Source organism: Prionailurus bengalensis, chromosome D1, assembly GCF_016509475.1.
Source record: "Prionailurus bengalensis isolate Pbe53 chromosome D1, Fcat_Pben_1.1_paternal_pri, whole genome shotgun sequence".
Classification (NCBI taxonomy): Eukaryota; Metazoa; Chordata; class Mammalia; order Carnivora; family Felidae; genus Prionailurus; species Prionailurus bengalensis.
In genome coordinates, this window is record NC_057346.1 from 31,160,311 (window position 1) to 31,179,890 (window position 19,580).

Consider the following 19,580-nt stretch of genomic DNA (forward strand, 5'->3'; position numbering starts at 1 on the left):
AAAATGATGTTAGAGGGTTTACATCCACCTCTGTATTGATTAGTTACACTAGTAATCACCTTACTACAATTATGAGGACTGAAATGATTTGAATCAAGGCTTCCATCCAATGGCTGGACTATTTCTTGTTTATTCTTCTCCTCAGGTGTAGCCCCTCAGGATCACAACCCAGAGTGTAAATTACTTAGTAAGATTCCATGGTATCTAGCTTTTGTTCCCCTAAACTTGTGAGGCTGTGAAAGGTTCTGCTCAGCTTCTCAGCCACCTCTTTCTAAATAAGCAGATGCCTCTAGTGGAAAAATTGTCTCAATATCTTCTTGTCTCTCAGTTTTCTTTTCCTAGATGTTAGTTCTGTCATTCATCATTGTATTGCAAGCCGATTTTAAAAAAATGTGTAGCTTTTATAACTGTTCTTAGCATTAGTATTCATCTTTACGACCTAGTAGTTACCTCTGGAAACAGAACAACAGCTTAAAAAAAAACTGCAGCAAAATATATCATGGGGCATTAAAGGGTTGGTTCGTGTTTTTCTCTGTCATCCCTAAACTAGTTACAGCTTGGTAGAACATATCCCAGTCTAAACTCACTTCCACTTTCAGTGCCACAAAGCATTGAGTCTTGCTCTCGCTCCCAAAAGTGCCTTAGGTTTTCCCTTGCCGGTGTGAATCTGTTCCTATGTCTCAAGATTCCATCCTTTTCAGAACTGGAATTATGGGTTTGTGTTCATCAATGGACGTAACCTTGGGCGATATTCAATTATTGGACCTCAGGAAACACTTTACCTCCCTGGTACCTGGCTTCATCCAAGAGACAATGAGGTGAGTCCCCCCATCCCTACTTTTATGTTTTATAAACATTAAAATCTGCCTTCATGCCCAGAATGCAATTCAGGGTTTTTTTCCATTCTGTACTGAATAGGCTTACCCTTTCTTACTGTCAACATTTCTTTTCTTCATAGATTATCCTGTTTGAGAAAAGGAAGAGTGGTTCATACATCCAAACTATAGATGAACCCAAGCTGTAATACTGTGTTATGACACATTTCTTAGATTGTTGGAATTCATCTACAAGCAGTTTTTTTGTAGGAAGATTTATGTTGAGAAAATCAGTGTTGCCTACAATAGCAGAAATGTAAAAAGAACCTAAAAACTCAACAGGGAAATTGTTATAAGTATTATACTATATCCATGCCATGCCTATTTTAGGCTTTAACAAGTTTTCAACATCTTCAATGACTGATTTACCCAGTTAGATGCCTAATCCTTAGCATATTCTTATTCTCTAATCAAGTGTGCTTTTAGGTATATATGAATAAAATAGCACCAAATTTTATTTATGTTTGTTCCTACTCAGGTGGGAGGGAAAAAAAAAAAAGAGTCTCTGGCCTAAGAGAGAATAAGGATTACTGCTCTATGTCAGAGAAAGTACTGTATATGCTGATGGGCAAATTCCTGGTGTGTGTGTGTGTGTGTGTGTGTGTGTAGGTGGGAGGAATACAAGGCACCAGGAACAATGTCTTCAGGCATTTCCCTACACCCTGTGTGTCTCCAAGGTGATATGGTAGATCACATCCAACCAGAGAAGGTATAGCAATTTGGTTGCTGGGTACTGATGGGTATGACAGCAAAGCCTGGAATTGAGTACTCTGTGTCTTTTTATTCCTCAGCCATATGTATATAGTCAAACCTCTTACTCATAGTGAACAAATATTCGTCCAGTGAATTTCCTCCAATGATACCATTGGAAACTAATCACATTTTTTATAATCAACTTATAGCACTTAACCTAAATTCAAACCATTGCACTATAATAATATCTGATCACTTAGTTAGATATGGTGCCTAAGGCCTCTAAGAAATTTAGCAAATAATCTGGTGTCAAAAGGAAGAAAGGAACCTGCCTACTTGGGATGAGGACAGAGGAGCCAGATGATTTTCTTTCTTAATAATCTGGCTGGCTCACTGAAGGAGAATTCTATCATGCACCCACACAATTTCTACATAAAAATTTATTCTCTGGGCTGTCAACTCGAACTCATAAAATCTATGGATATACTATAGACCAAGAGAGAAAAACAGAAATAATAATCATGAAGATCATAGTATGTGTTATATTTCAGATGAGATATATACATTATTTCTAATCTTAGCAACCATGTAGCTTTTCCACTTTGTAGATGGAGAAACCAAGGTTCAAAGAAGTGTTTGAATACATGTCTCTCTATTTACATCTGTTATTCTGTTATTATATCTCAGCTTCATACCTACATCAGTCTTTTCCAAATATTAATGCAACAATACTATCCAGAAGATGTAATCTTTTCAGTGTGCTTACAGAAAAGTGCTCACAGCTTAGAACACTTTACCCAGCAAAACTGTCCAAGAAAAACAAAACAGAATTTAAACCTTTTAGACAAGTGCCAAAAGGTTTTATCATCAAAAGATCCATTTGGGCACCAGAATGGCTCAGTGGGTTAATCATTCTACTTCGGCTTAGGTCATGATCTCACGGTTTGTGAGTTTGAGCCCTGCATCAGACTCTGTGCTGACAGCTCATAGCCTGGAGCCTGTTCCAGATTCTGTGTGTGTCTCTCTCTGCCCCTCCCCTGCTCACACTCTGTCTCTCCCTCACTCAAGAAAAAATAAACATAAAAAAAAAAAAGAAAAACCCATGTTCTAAAGGGAATTCTGAGGCAGATTTTCTCAATTGGGGTTCCATAAGATAACACCTTACAGAAAATGTTTTCAATGACTAGTTTCTTATCGTTTCTTATTTCTTATCGATGCATGTTAGGAAAGTTAATTCTTTACAGACCACAGGTGCCTTAGGGCATTACAGCTTAAGTCTCTCTGGGAACCTCAGCTAAGAAAAGATATTCTAAGGCCTGTTCTGTCAGCAGAAAGAAAATAACCCCAGTGGGAATGTTTGAGGTTCAAGAAAAAATGTGAAGGAAGGATGTTGACAAATATTCAAATACATGTAAACAAACATTAATTGAATAAAAAATATACTAATGTCTAATTTGAGGGCAAAATCTATATAAATTATAAGACCAGGAGAAAATATCTAAGATGAGATGCTGTGACTGCAAAAAGAGAGAGAGAGAGAGAGAGCGCACGCTAAAGTTTCTGTAATGCTCAGATCTTAACTTTAGACTTTATCTAGGGGCTGCCTGGCTGGCTTAGTCAGTAAAGCATGTGACTCTTGGTCTCAGAGTCATGAGTTTAAGCCCCATATTGGACATGGACCATACTTAAAAAAAAAATGTAAAGGGTATAAATAGAATGAGGGGAAAAAAAACAACTAAAAATGTAACCAATAAAAGGTAAAAAGGAGTGAATAAAGTTAAAAATGAGTACGAGGGACACCTGCGTGGCTCAGTGGGTTAAGCATCCAACTTCAGCTCAGGTCATGATCCCATGGTTTGTGAGCTCCACACAGGGCTCTCTGCTGTCAGTGCAGAGCCCACTTAGGATTCTCTGTCTGCCTCTCTCTCTCTCTGCCCCTCCCCTGCTTGTCCTCTGTCTCTCTCTCTCCCAAAGATAAACAAAAATAAACAAAATAGGTACAAATAGAAAGTACATATTAAGATAGTAGAAATAAATACAAATATATTAGCAACCATAGCAAATTTTGTAAATGTACTAAATCCTTTAACTAAAAGGTAAAAGTTGTAAGACACGATAAAAATGAAATAGATTTATAAGAGATACACCTTTAATCTGGTACACAAAATGATAGAAAGTTAAGATAAAAATACACCATGCATGAATTAGCAGAGAGAAAAATTAAATGATCCCATTTACAATGACATTGAAAAGAATAAAATACCAAGAATATATTTAACCATGGAAACAAAAATCCTGAACTTTGAAAACTCTAAGACATTGATGAAAGAAACTGAAGACAACACAAATAAATGGAAAAATATACCATGCTCATGAATTGGAAGAATTAATATTAAATGTCCTTACTACCCAAAGCAATCTACAAATTCAATGCAGTCCCTATCAAAATACCGATAACACTTTTCACAAAACTAGAACCAAGAATCCCAAAATTTTTATGAAACCACAAAGACCCCCAACTAGCCAAAACAATCTTGAAAAAGAAGAACAAAGATGGAGATATCACAATCCAAGATTTCAAACTATATTACAAAGCTATAGTAATCTGAATGGAACTGACACAAAAATAAACACACAGACCAATAGAATAAAATAGCCCAGAGATAAACTCAAGCTTGTATGGCGAATTAATTTACAACAAAGGTAACAAAAATATACAATGGGGAAAAGACAGTCTCTTCTATAAATGATGTTGGAAAAGTTGGACAGCTTCTTGCAAAAGAATGAAACTGGACCATTGTCTTACACCACATATAAAAGTAAACGCAAAATGGATTAAAGATGTAAATGTAAGACCTGAAATCATAAAACTAAAAGAAAACATAGGTTGTAAACTTTTGGAATCAGCCTTAGCAATATTTTCTAGATATGTCTCCCCAGGTGAGGGAAACAAAAGCAAACATAAACAACCATGACTTTACCAAACTAAACAATTTTGCACAACAAAGGAAACGACAAAAAAAAAAAAGGGCAACCTACTAAATGGGAGAAAGTATTTGCAAATGATATAGCTGATAAGGAGTTAATTTCAAAATATATAAAGAACTCACACAACTTAACACCAAGAAACCAAATGATCTGATTTAAAAATGGGCAGAGGACCATAAATGTTTTGCCGAAAAAAGATACAGATGGCCAACAGACACATGAAAAGATGCTCAATATCACTAATCACAAGGGAAATGCGAATCAAAACCATGATGAGATACCACTTTACAACAGTCAGAATGGCTAGCATCGAAAACAAACAAAACAAGAAGTACCAAGGTCAGTGAGGATGTGGAGAAAAGGGAACCTTCGTGCATTTTTGGTGGGAGGGTAAATTTCTTGCAGCTACTATGAAAACAGTATGGAGGTTCCTCAAAAAAAATTTAAAATAGAAATACCATATGATCCAGCAGTTCCACTACTTGGTATTTACCTGAAGAAAACAAAAACAGTAATTTGAAAAAATATGTGCACCTTTGCGTTTATTGCAACACTATTTACAACAGCCAGGATATGGAAGCAACACATGTCCATGGATAGATGAATGTATAAAGAAGTGGTGTAAATATACAATGGAGTATTATGCAGCCATAAAAGGTTGAAATCTTGCCAGTCACAATGTCATAGATAGACCTAGAGGGTATTATGCTAAGTGAAATAAGACAAAGAAAGACAAATGCCATATGATTTCATGTACATGTGGAATCTAAAAAACAAAATAAGTGCACAAACAGAAACAGACTCATAAATACAGAGAACAAATTGGTAGTTGCTAGAGGAGAGGGGGCTGAAGGTATAGGGTAAAATAGGTAAAAGGAATTAAGAGGCACAAACTTCTAGTCACAAAATAAATAAAACATAGGGATGAAAAGCACAGCATAGGGAATATAGTCAATGATATTGTAATAACTTTGTATGATGGATGGTTAACTATATTTATTGTGGTGAGCATTTTGTAATGTATATAATTGCTGAATTACTGTGTTGTCCACCTGAAACTAATACAAAATATGTCAACTAAACTTCAACTAGGAATAAAAATGTATACATACCATGCAAATTCTTATAAAAAAAAACTAGAGTAACCATATTAATATCAGGCAAGCAGACTGAATGGCAATAGGTGTTACTAGGTATAGAGGATTACTAAGAGTAATAAAAGATTAAATTCACGAGAAAGATGTTTCTAGAGTTGTATGTTCCTAAAAATTTAGCCTCAGAATATATAAAGCAAATATTTCTAGTTCTATACATAAAAAAAGACAAATAGAAGTACTTTACACTTGAGAAAATTTTTGAAATTGAGATATGGTTCATATACTAGAATATCTACCCTTTTAAAATTTACAGCTCAGTAGTTTTTAGTGTAATACGTAGTAAGTTCATAGTGTAGTGTGTTGTGAAACCATCATCTAAATCCAGAATAGTTCATCATTCTGAACATGTACCCATTGTTACCCCCCTGCCCTCATCCCCAGCTCCTAGCAACACTAATCTACTTTCTATCTCTATGTGCTCACCTATTCTGAACATTTCACTTACATAGAATCATATAATATGTGGCCCTCTGTGACTGGCTTCTTTCATTTGGCATAAGGCTTATAAAAATCATTCATGTCATAGCATGTATCAGTACTTCATTCCTTAGGGATTAACTAAAATTTCGTTATATGGGTACCACATTTGTTTATCCATCCATCAGTGGGTGAATATTTGAGTTATTTCCACTTATTTGGCTATTGTGAGTAATACTGCTATGAACATGCACACACAAATTTGTGTGTGAACATATCTTTTCAGTTCTCTTGGGTATACCCTTAGGGGTGGAATTGCTGGAACACATGCTAACTCTATGTTTAATTTTTTAAGGGAACACCAAACTGTTTTCCTAAGTGGCTATACCACTTTACATTCCCACCAACAATGTATGAGGGTTCTAATTTGTCCACATCCTCACTAGCACTTGTTTTAATCTCTTTTTTTTCTCTTATTACTATAGCCATACTAGTAGGTGCAAAATGGGATCTCATTGAGGCTTTGATTTTCAGCTCCTTAAAAATGTATCCTCTTAAATGCTGAATGTAACAATGTAGCAAAGGAGTAATGCAATTGTACTTTAGGAAAACAAAAAGAATCTGAAATTTCTTGGGCATGTCATCTTTCGTTCCCACAGGACACCAGTATTCTTCAGCAAGTGTCATGGTAGGGTAACTCTGTCGCAAGGTAATCAACATGTTACTTCTTCAGTAGGTTCATGCAATAAAAAAATCATTCACTGTTTGTATGCCCTCCTATGTTGCTATTATTGTCTATAAAGTATGGTAATAAGGCTTTCTTTTGCTAAAGCTTAAAAAATATTTAAAAACATGTATTAGCTGCTATTCAAGCTTTCTGAACATCTTGCATAAAGTAAAGAGACAAGAGTTTCAAAATATCTTGTATGTCATGGAATTTGTTTCTGGTTGAAAAATGCTCACTTTAGAACATCTGAGAGAGGAATTAAGATGGTGGAGCAGCATGGAGACTCTGAGCTTTCCTTGTCCCTGAAATGCAGCTAGATCAGCACCAAGTCATTTTGAACATGTAGGAAATTGATCTGAGGATTAACACAACAATCTGCATAACCTGAACCACAGAGCTCGACAGGTACATGGTGTGGAGAGATGAACTGGGGGAGATAAAAACCATGGAGGATAGGCAGCTGTTTTTGCAGAGAGACAACAAAGAGAAAGGAGGAGAGTGCAGCACATGGGGATCATTCAAGAAAAGCACTCCCCCGAAAGTAGCTAGAGAAAAAGAGAGGAAGTGAAAACACTGGGAGGGGGCTGAACAACAAATCTGTTCCCTAAAACCACTGACAGGAAGAAAGGAGGGGGCTTCAATACCACCAAGATCCTATAAACAGTAGAGTGCAGAGTCTGAAGTTTCTGAGCTCAGTGCCTAGTGGTTCTCTGGTAAGGAAGCAGCATGAATCCCCAGAAACAGAGAGGTCTGAGGGGTACATGTGTCACATGGGGAGAAGCAGTTCCCCTGCTTGGAGTGCATTTGGTAGAGGCAATATGGCCTCCCCACAGGCAAAAAGTCCCAGGGGACCTCAGAGAGCAGCCATGTTTGCTGGTATTGGGACAAAGATGCCAGAGTGTGGTGAAAGCTGGAACCAGCTGTGTTTTGTGAACACAGCAGTTTCTCTGAAACTGCTGCTGTGGGATCACACAAACATTTTCTGTGGCAAGCTGGCACCTGGCCATTGCTCAGCAGGACCCTCCCCCAGAGAGCTAGTGTGGGTCCAAGCTGCAAGAGTCTCTGAAGCATGGGGTTTTAAAACACATCCCCATCTGAGATAAAACTCTGGAGGGAGGTGCCACCTGGCAGTCAGCTTGGACACCAATAGGGTAGAAGTGAGGAGTGGATGGAGGTCTGAGACAAAGGAGGGGTGCTTGATCATGGGTTAGGGAGAGCATGAAGTTCCTGTGCCAGAGACTAGGGAGCTGGGTGAAGCCATTTCCGCTTCTACTGCACATGTGCATGTGTGCACATGCACACCACACTGAACCACCCTAGTAAGCTAAGCAGTGCCACATACTGGAGAATGGAGCCATTACACGAAGCCCTGCCCAACCCCACCCTCCAAGCACGTCCCACAGAAGACCAGCACAAGTTACTCCAGCTGCTTAGTGTACATATTATCCAGGGCTTCATAATACCAGTTCTAGGGGAACCTGGATGTAACATCATTTGGGATTCATTTGGGATTCATTTGGGCTTCATTCTGTTAGCTTCTGTTAGATTCATTCTGTTAGGTTCATTTATTTGTTTGTTTGTTTTGCTTCTGTTTTTCACTTAAATTGTGTACTTCTTCCTTCCTTTCTTTTCTTCCTCTTTGGATACAGAAAGAGGAAAATTTATTTTTATTTTACATTTTTTACTTTATTTTTATTAAAAAATTTAATTCTACTTTACTATTTTATTTTATTGTATAAATTTTTATAATTTATTTTTTTCTTATCTTTTTCTTTTCTTTCTCTTTTTTTCTCTATTCTAGCAAGCTTCTTTCTTTTAAAGATTGTTTTTAATGGTTATTTATTTTTGATAGAGAGTGCAAGCAGGAGAGGGAGTGACATAGAGGGAGAGAGAGAATCCCAAGCAAGCTCTGCACTGTCAGTGCAAGGCCTGATGCAAGGCTCAAACTCATGAACTGTGAGATCATGACATGAGCTGAAATCAAGAGTCAGACACTTAACTGACTGGCACCCCTTGCAAGCGTCTTTCAACAAACAGATCAAAGCACACCTAAGATATAGGTTCCTTTATTTCATTTTTTGTTTTGTTTTTAATTTTTAATTTTTTATTTAATTAAGTTTTTTATTCCTCCACAATGACTAAACAATGGAATTCACCCCAAAAAAGAAAGAACAGGAAGAAATTACAGCCAGGGACTTAATCAACACAGACATAAGCAAGATATTTGAACTAGAATTTAGAACCATGATAATAAGAATACTAGCTGGGGTTGAAAAAAAGCATAGAATCCCTTTCTGTGGAGATAAAAGAAACAAAATCTACTCAGGAAGAAATTAAAAATGCTATAACCAAGATGCAATATTGAATGGATGCCACTACAGCAAAAATGGAAGAAGCAGAATAGAGAATCAGCGATATAAAAGATAAAATTATGGAGAATAATGAAGCAGAAAAAAGGAGTCAGACAAAGACAAAAGGCATGAGACAAGAATTAGAGAATTCCATGACTTATTAAAATGGAATAACATCCAAATCATAGAAGTCCCAGAAGATGAAGGGAGAGAAAAAGGGCAGAAGGTTTGTGTGAGTGAATTATAGTGGAAAATTTTCCTAATCTGGAGAAGGACACGGACATCAAAATGTAAGAAATACAAAACAACTCCCATTAGATTCAACAAAAACCAACCATAACCAAAGCATATCATAGTCAGATTCACAATATGCACAAACAAGGAAACAATTATGAAAGCAGCAAGGAGAAAGAAGTCCTTAGCCGATATGGGAAGATAGATCAGGTTCGCAGCAGAACTATCTACAGAAACTTGGCAGGACAAAAAAAGGAGTGGCAGGATATATTAAACGTGCTGAATTATAAAAATATGCAGCCAAGAATTCTTTATCCAGCAAGTCTCATTCAAAATAGAAGGACAAAGAGTTTGCCAGACAGGGGCACCTGGATGGCTCAGTTGGTTAAACATCTAAGCATTGGACCTCGGCTCAGCCATGATCTCATGGTTTGTGGGTTTGAGCCTCACATCAGGTTCTGTGCTGACAGCTCAGAGCCTGGAGCCTGTATGAGATTCTCTGCCTCCCTCTCTCTCTCTCTGCCTCTCTCCTGCTCATAGTCTGTCTATCTTTCTCAAAAATAAATAATAAACATAAAAAAGTTTCCCATACAAATAAAACTTAAAGGAGTTCATGACCACTAAACCAACTCTGCAAGAAATTTTAAGGGGGACTCTTTGAGTGGATAAATGACAAAACAAAGCAAAAAAAAAAAAAACAACAATCCAAAAGCAACAAAGACTAGAAAAGACCAGACAACATCACCAGACACACCAACTCTACAGGCAACACAATGGCACTAAATTCATATCTTTCAGTACTCATTCTAAATGTTTATGGACTAAATGCACCCAAAAGACATAGGATATCAGAATGGATAAGAAAACAAGACCCATCTATATGCTGCTTACAAGAAACTCATTTTAGACCTAAAGATATCTGAAGATTGAAAGTAACAAGATGGAGAACCATCTATCATGCTAATGGTCATCAGAAGAAAGCTGGACTAGCCATACTTATATCAGACAAACTAGAGTTTAAAATAAAGACTGTAACAAGAGATGAAGAAGGGCATTATATTATAATTAAGAGATCTATCCACCAAGATCTAACAATTGTAAATATTTATGCCCCCAATGTGGAACACACAAATACAAAAATCAATTAATCAGAAATGTAAAGAAACTCGCTGATAACAATACCATAATAGTAAAAGACTTCAACACCCTACTTACAGTGATGGACAGATCATCTAAGCAGAAAATCAACAAATAAACAATGAATGACACACTGGACCAGACAGATATATTCAGAATATTTTATCCTAAAGCATCAGAATACATATTCTTCTCGAGTGCACAGGAGCACTCTCCAGAATAGATCACATACTGGGTCACAAGTCAGACTTCAACAAGTACAAAAAGATTGAGAATATACCTTGCATATTTTCAGACCACAACACTATGACACTCAAAATCAACCACAAGAAAAAATTTGGAAAGACCACGAATACTTGGAGATTAAAGAGAATTCTACTAACGAATAAATGGGTTAACCAAGAAATTGAAGAAGAAATGAAAAAGTACATGGAGGCCAATGAAAATTAAAACATGACAGCCCCAAACCTCTGGGATGCAGCAAAGGTGGTCATAAGAGGGACATATATAGCAATCCAGGCCTTCCTAAAGAAGGAAGAAAGGTCTCAAATATACAACCTAAACTTACACCCAAAAGAGCTGGAAAAAGAATAGCAAATAAAGCCCAAAGCCAGCAGAAGAAGGGAAATAATAAAGATTAGAACAGAAATCAATAATAATAATAATAAAAAGCAGTAGAACAGATCTATGAAACCAGGAGCTAGTTCTTTTAAAGAATTAACAAAATTGATAACCCCCTAGCCATATTGATCAAAAAGCAAAAGGAAAGGACACAAATAAATAAAATCATGAATGAAAGAGGAGAGACCAAAATCAACACCACAGAAATACAAACAATAAGAGGATATTATGAGCAATTATATGCAAAAAAATGGGCAATCTGGAAGACATGGACAAATTCCTAACAACATATAAACTAACAAAACTGAAACAGGAAGAAATAGAAAATTTGAACATACCTTAACCAATAAAGAATTGAATCAGTAATCAAAAATCTCTCAAAAAACAAGAGTCCAGGGATGGATGGCTTTCCAGGGGAATTCTACCAAACATTTAAAGAAGAGTTAACATCTATTCTTTTGAAGCTGTTCCAAAAAATAGAAATGGAAGGAAAACTTCCAAACTCATTCTACAAGGCCAGCATTACCTTGATTCCAAAACCAGACAAAGACCTCACTAAAAAGGAGAACTACCGACCAATTTCCCTGGTGAACATGGATGCAAAAATTCTCAACAAATACTAGCCAACCAGCAAAACATTAAAAGAATTATTCACCATGATCCAGTGGGATTTATTCCTGTGATGCAGGGCTGGTTCAATATCCACAAACCAATCAATGTGATACATCACATTAATAAAAGAAAGGATAAGAACCACATGAACTTCTCAATAGATGCAGAAAAAGCATTTGACAAAATACCACATCCTTTCTTGATAAAAATCCTTAAGAAAATAAGAACAGGAGGATCATACCTCAGGTCATAAAGGCCATATGTGAAAGACCCAAAGTTAATATCATCCTGAAAACTGAGAAAGCTTTCCCCCTAAGATCAGAAACATGACAAGGATGTACACTCTCACCACTGCTGTTCAACAGAGTGTTGGAAGTCCTAGCTTCAGCAATCAGACAATAAAAAGAAATAAAAGGTATTCAAATTGGCAAGGAGAAAGTCAAACTTTCACTCTTCATAGACGACATGATTATATGGAAAACCCAAAAGACTCCACCAAAAAAAAAAAACCTGCTAGAACTGATAAATTAAGTCAGTAAAGTCACAGGTATAAAATCAATGTAAAGAAATTGGTTGTATTTCTATATACCAATAATGAAGCAGCAGAAAGAGAAATCAAGAAATCAATCCCATTTATAATCGAACCAAACCCCATAAAATATCTTACCAAAGAGGTGAAAAGTATATACCCTGAAAACTCTAGAAAGATTATGAAAGAAATTGAAGAAGACACCAAACACACACACAACAACAACAACAACAACAACAACAAAAACATTCCATGCTCATGGATTGGAAGAACAAATGTTAAAATGTCAATCCTACCCAAAGCAATCTACAAATTCAATGCAATCACTATCAAAATGACATCAGCATTCTTCACAGAGCTAGAAAAAACAGTCCTAAAACTTGTATGGAACCAGAAAAGACCCTGAAAAGCCAAAACAATCCTGAAAAAGAAAACCAAAGCTGGAGGCACCATACTTTGAGACTTCAAGCTATATTACAAAGCTTTAATCATCGACAGTATGATACTGACACATAGGCCAATGGAACAGAATAGAAAACCCAGAAATGGGCCCGCAAACATATGGTTAATGAATATTTGACAAAGCAGGAAAGAATGTCTAATGGAAAAAATTCTCTTCAGCAGTGTTGGGAAAACTGGATAGTGACATGCAGAAGAATGAATCTGGACCACTTTATTAAACCACACACAAAAACAAACTCAAAATGGATGGAAGACATAAATGTGAGACAGGAAACCATCAAAATACTAGAAGAGAAAACAGGCAACAACCTCTTTGACTTGGGCTGCAGCAACTTCTTACTTGACATGGGAAACAAAAGCAAAAATGAACTATTGGGACCTCATCAAGATAAAAACCCTCTGCACAGTGAGGGAAACAATCAGAAAAACTAAAAAGCAACTGACAGAATGGGAGAAGATATTTACAAGTGACATATAAAATAAAGGGTTAGTATCCAAAATCGATAAAGAACTTATCAAACTCAACACCCAAAAAACAAATAATCCAGTGAAGAAACAGGCAGAAGACATGAATAGACACTTTTCCAAAGAAGACATCCAGATGGCTAACAGACACATGAAAAGATGCTCAACATCACTTATTATCTGGTAAATACAAATTAAAACCACGATGAGATACCACCTCACACCTGTCAGAGTGGCTAAAATGAACAACACGGGAAACAACAGATGTTGACGAGGATGTGGAGTAGAACCCTTTTGCACTGCTGGTGAGAATGAAAACTGGTGCAGCAACTCTGGAAAACAGTATGGAGGTTCCTCAAAAATTTTAAAATAGGACTACCCTACAACCCAGCAATTGTACTACTAGATATTTATCTAAAGAATGCAGGAGGATTCTAGTCAAGATGGCGGCATAGGAGGACGCTGGGTTCACCACGCGTCCTGCTGATCACTTAGATTCCACCTACACCTGCCTAAATAACCCAGAAAACCGCCAGAGGATTAGGAGAATGGAGTCGCCGGAGCCAAGCACAGACGAGAGGCCCACGGAAGAGGGTAGGAAGGGCGGCGAGGCGGTGCGCGCTCCACGGACTGGCGGGAGGGACCCGGGACGGAGGGGCGGCTCACCGGCCAAGCAGAGCCCCCGAGTCTGGCTTGCAAAAGCGGAGGGGCCGGGTGGACTGTGTTCCGACAGCAAGCGCGACTTAGCGTCTGGGAGGACATAAGTTAGCAGCTCTGCTCGGAAAGCGGGAAGGCTGGAGGACAAAGGGAGGGAGAGCTGCTGAGCCCCCAGATGACAGAGCTCAGTTTGGCAGGGAACAAAGGCGCTCGCCAGCGCCATCTCCCCCGCCCATCCCCCAGCCAAAATCCCAAGGGGAACCAGTTCCTGCCAGGGACTTGCTTGCTCCACGCAAACACCCAACTCTGTGCTTCTGCGGAGCCAAACCTCTGGCAGCAGATCTGACTCCCTCCCGCTGCCACGGGGCGCCTCCTGAAGTGGATCACCTAAGGAGAAGCGAGCTAAGCCTGCCCCTCCTGCCCCCGTGCACCTTGCCTACCCACCCCAGCTAATACACCAGATCCCCAGCATCACAAGCCTGGCAGTGTGCAAGTAGCCCAGACAGGCCACGCCACCCCACAGTGAATCCCGCCCCTAGGAGAGGGGAAGAGAAGGCACACACCAGTCTGACTGTGGCCCCAGCGGTGGGCTGGGGGCAGACATCAGGTCTGACTGCGGCCCTGCCCACCAACTCCAGTTATACACCACAGCACAGGGGAAGTGCCCTGCAGGTCCTCACCATGCCAGGGAGTATCCAAAATGACCAAGCGGAAGAATTCCCCTCAAAAGAATCTCCAGGAAATAACAACAGCTAATGAGCTGATCAAAAAGGATTTAAATAATATAACAGAAAGTGAATTTAGAATAAGAGTCATAAAATTAATCGCTGGGCTTGAAAACAGTATACAGGACAGCAGAGAATCTCTTGCTACAGAGATCAAGGGACTAAGGAACAGTCACGAGGAGCTGAAAACACTTTAAACGAAATGCAAAACAAAATGGAAACCACCACGGCTCGGCTTGAAGAGGCAGAGGAGAGAATAGGTGAACTAGAAGATAAAGTTATGGAAAAAGAGGAAGCTGAGAAAAAGAGAGATAAAAAAATCCAGGAGTATGAGGGGAAAATTAGAGAACTAAGTGATACACTAAAAAGAAATAATATACGCATAATTGGTATCCCAGAGGAGGAAGAGACGGAAAGGTGCTGAAGGGGTACTTGAAGAAATAATAGCTGAGAACTTCCCTGAACTGGGGAAGGAAAAAGGCATTGAAATCCAAGAGGCACAGAGAACTCCCTTCAGACGTAACTTGAATCGATCTTCTGCACGACATATCATAGTGAAACTGGCAAAATACAAGGATAAAGAGAAAATTCTGAAAGCAGCGAGGGGTAAACGTGCCCTCACATATAAAGGGAGACCTATAAGACTCGTGACTGATCTCTCTTTTGAAACTTGGCAGGCCAGAAAGAATTGGCACGAGATTTTCAGGGTGCTAGACAGAAAAAATATGCAGCCGAGAATCCTTTCTCCAGCAAGTCTGTCATTTAGAATAGAAGGAGAGATAAAGGTCTTCCCAAACAAACAAAAACTGAAGGAATTTGTCACCACTAAACCAGCCCTACAAGAGATCCTAAGGGGGATCCTGTGAGACAAAGTACCAGAGACATCACTACAAGCATAAAACATACAGACATCACAATGACTCTAACCCTGAATCTTTCTATAATAACACTGAATGTAAATGGATTAAATGCGCCAACCAAAAGACATAGGGTATCAGAATGGATAAAAAAACAAGACCCATCTATTTGCTGTCTACAAGAGACTCATTTTAGATCTGAGGACACCTTCAGATTGAGAGTGAGGGGATGGAGAACTATTTATCATGCGACTGGAGCCAAAAGAAAGCTGGAGTAGCCATACTTATATCAGACAAACTAGACTTTAAATTAAAGGCTGTAACAAGAGATGAAGAAGGACATTATATAATAGTTACAGGGTCTATCCATCAGGAAGAGCTAACAATTATAAACGTCTATGCGCCGAATACCGTAGCCCCCAAATATATAAAACAATTACTCATAAACATAAGCAACCTTATTGATAAGAATGTGGTAATTGCAGGGGACTTTAACACCCCACTTACAGAAATGGATAGATCATCTAGACACACGGTCAATAAAGAAACAAGGGCCCTGAATGAGACATTGGATCAGATGGACTTGACAGATATATTTAGAACTCTGCATCCCAAAGCAACAGAATATACTTTCTTCTCGAGTGCACATGGAACATTCTCCAAGATAGATCATATACTGGGTCACAAAACAGCCCTTCATAAGTTTACAAGAATTGAAATTATACCATGCATACTTTCAGACCACAATGCTATGAAGCTTGACATCAACCACAGAAAAAAGTCTGGAAAACCTCCAAAAGCATGGAGGTTAAAGAACACCCTACTAACGAAAGAGTGGGTCAACCACGCAATTAGAGAAGAAATTTTAAAATATATGGAAACAAACGAAAATGAAAATACAACAATCCAAACGCTTTGGGATGCAGCGAAGGCAGTCATGTAGAGGAAAATACATTGCAATCCAGGCCTATCTCAAGAAACAAGAAAAATCCCAAATACAAAATCTAACAGCACACCTAAAGGAACTAGAAGCAGAACAGCAAAGGCAGCCTAAGCCCAGCAGAAGAAGAGAAATAATAAAGATCAGAACAGAAATAAACAATATAGAATCTAAAAAAACTGTAGAGCAGATCAACGAAACCAAGAGTTGGTTTTTTGAAAAAATAAACAAAATTGATAAACCTCTAGCCAGGCTTCTCAAAAAGAAAAGGGAGATGACCCAAATAGATAAAATCATGAATGAAAATGGAATTATTACAACCAATCCCTCAGAGATACAAACAATTATCAGGGAATACTATGAAAAATTACATGCCAACAAATTGGACAACCTGGAAGAAATGGACAAATTCCTGAACACCCACACTCTTCCAAAACTCAATCAGGAGGAAATAGAAAGCTTGAACAGACCCATAACCAGCGAAGAAATTGAATCAGTCATCAAAAATCTCCCAACAAATAAGAGTCCAGGACCAGATGGCTTCCCAGGGGAGTTCTACCAGACGTTTAAAGCAGAGATAATACCTATCCTTCTCAAGCTATTCCAAGAAATAGAAAGGGAAGGAAAACTTCCAGACTCATTCTATGAAGCCAGTATTACTTTGATTCCTAAACCAGACAGAGACCCAGTAACAAAAGAGAACTACAGGCCAATATCCCTGGTGAATATGGATGCAAAAATTCTCAATAAGATACTAGCAAATCGAATTAAACAGCATATAAAAAGAATTATTCACCATGATCAAGTGGGATTCATTCCTGGGATGCAGGGCTGGTTCAACATTCGCAAATCAATCAACATGATACATCACATTAACAAAAAAAAAGAGAAGAACCATATGATCCTGTCAATCGATGCAGAAAAGGCCTTTGACAAAATCCAGCACCCTTTCTTAATAAAAACCCTTGAGAAAGTCGGGATAGAAGGAACATACTTACACATCATAAAAGCCATTTATGAAAAGCCCACAGCTAACATCATCCTCAACGGGGAAAAACTGAGAGCTTTTTCCCTGAGATCAGGAACACGACACGGATGCCCACTCTCACCGCTGCTGTTTAACATAGTGCTGGAAGTTCTAGAATCAGCAATCAGACAACAAAAGGAAATCAAAGGCATCAAAATTGGCAACGATGAAGTCAAGCTTTCGCTTTTTGCAGATGACATGATATTATACATGGAAAATCCGATAGACTCCACCACAAGTCTGCTAGAACTGATACAGGAATTCAGCAAAGTTGCAGGATACAAAATCAATGTACAGAAATCAGTTGCATTCTTATACACTAACAATGAAGCAACAGAAAGACAAATAAAGAAACTGATCCCATTCACAATTGCACCAAGAAGCATAAAATACCTAGGAAAAAATCTAACCAAAGATGTAAAGGATCTGTATGCTGAAAACTATAGAAAGCTTATGAAGGAAATTGAAGAAGATTTAAAGAAATGGAAAGACATTCCCTGCTCATGGATTGGAAAAATAAATATTGTCAAAATGTCAATACTACCCAAAGCTATCTACACATTCAATGCAATCCCAATCAAAATTGCACCAGCATTCTTCTCGAAACTAGAACAAGCAATCCTAAAATTCATATGGAACCACAAAAGGCCCCGAATAGCTAAAGGAATTTTGAAGAAGAAGACCAAAGCAGGAGGCATCACAATCCCAAACTTTAGCCTCTACTACAAAGCTGTCATCATCAAGACAGCAGGGTATTGGCACCAAAACAGACACATAGACCAATGGAATAGAATAGAAACCCCAGAACTAGACCCACAAACGTATGGCCAACTCATCTTTGACAAAGCAGGAAAGAACATCCAATGGAAAAAAGACAGCCTCTTTAACAAATGGTGCTGGGAGAACTGGACAGCAACATGCAGAAGGTTGAAACTAGACCACTTTCTCACACCATTCACAAAAATAAACTCAAAATGGATAAAGGACCTGAATGTGAGACAGGATACCATCAAAACTCTAGAGGAGAAAGCAGGAAAAGACCTCTCTGACCTCAGCCGTAGCAATCTCTTACTCGACACATCCCGAAGGCAAGGGAATTAAAAGCAAAAGTGAATTACTGGGACCTTGTGAAGATAAAAAGCTTCTGCACAGCAAAGGAAACAACCAACAAAACTAAAAGGCAACCAATGGAATGGGAGAAGATATTCGCAAATGACATATCGGACAAAGGGCTAGTATCCAAAATCTATAAAGAGCTCACCAAACTCCACACCCGAAAAACAAATAACCCAGTGAAGAAATGGGCAGAAAACATGAATAGACACTTCTCTAAAGAAGACATCCAGATGGCCAACAGGCACATGAAAAGATGTTCAGCGTCACTCCTTATCAGGGAAATACAAATCAAAACCACACTCAGGTATCACCTCACGCCAGTCAGAGTGGTCAAAATGAACAAATCAGGAGACTATAGATGCTGGAGAGGATGTGGAGAAACGGGAACCCTCTTGCACTGTTGGTGGGAATGCAAATTGGTGCAGCCGCTCTGGAAAGCAGTGTGGAGGTTCCTCAGAAAATTGAAAATAGACCTACCCTATGACCCAGCAATAGCACTGCTAGGAATTTATCCAAGGGATACAGGAGTACTGATGCATAGGGGCACTTGTACCCCAATGTTCATAGCAGCACTCTCAACAATAGCCAAATTATGGAAAGAGCCTAAATGTCCATCAACTGATGAATGGATAAAGAAATTGTGGTTTATATACACAATGGAATATTACGTGGCAATGAGAAAAAATGAAATATGGCCTTTTGTAGCAACGTGGATGGAACTGGAGAGTGTGATGCTAAGTGAAATAAGCCATACAGAGAAAGACAGATACCATATGGTTTCACTCTTATGTGGATCCGGAGAAACTTAACAGGAACCCATGGGGGAGCGGAAGGAAAGAAAAAAAAAAAAGAGGTTAGAGTGCGAGAGAGCCAAAGCATAAGAGACTGTTAAAAACTGAGAACAAACTGAGGGTTGATGGGGTGTGGGAGGGAGGAGAGGGTGGATGATGGGTATTGAGGAGGGCACCTTTTGGGATGAGCATTGGGTGT

General features: G+C 38.5%; 1 protein-coding gene across 1 annotated transcript in view; it reads left to right on the top strand.

The window, feature by feature from the left end:
* The window catches only part of LOC122483170 (beta-galactosidase-1-like protein 3), a 62,652-nt gene extending 61,320 nt beyond the window's left edge, over nt 1–1,332 (top strand). Inside the window, exons 19-20 of the mRNA XM_043579868.1 lie at nt 702–818; nt 959–1,332. Coding sequence (XP_043435803.1) covers nt 702–818; nt 959–1,024 — 183 coding nt within the window. The 3' untranslated portion in view covers nt 1,025–1,332. The remainder of the gene's footprint in view (nt 1–701; nt 819–958) is intronic.
* Nucleotides 1,333–19,580: the final 18,248 nt, after the last annotated feature.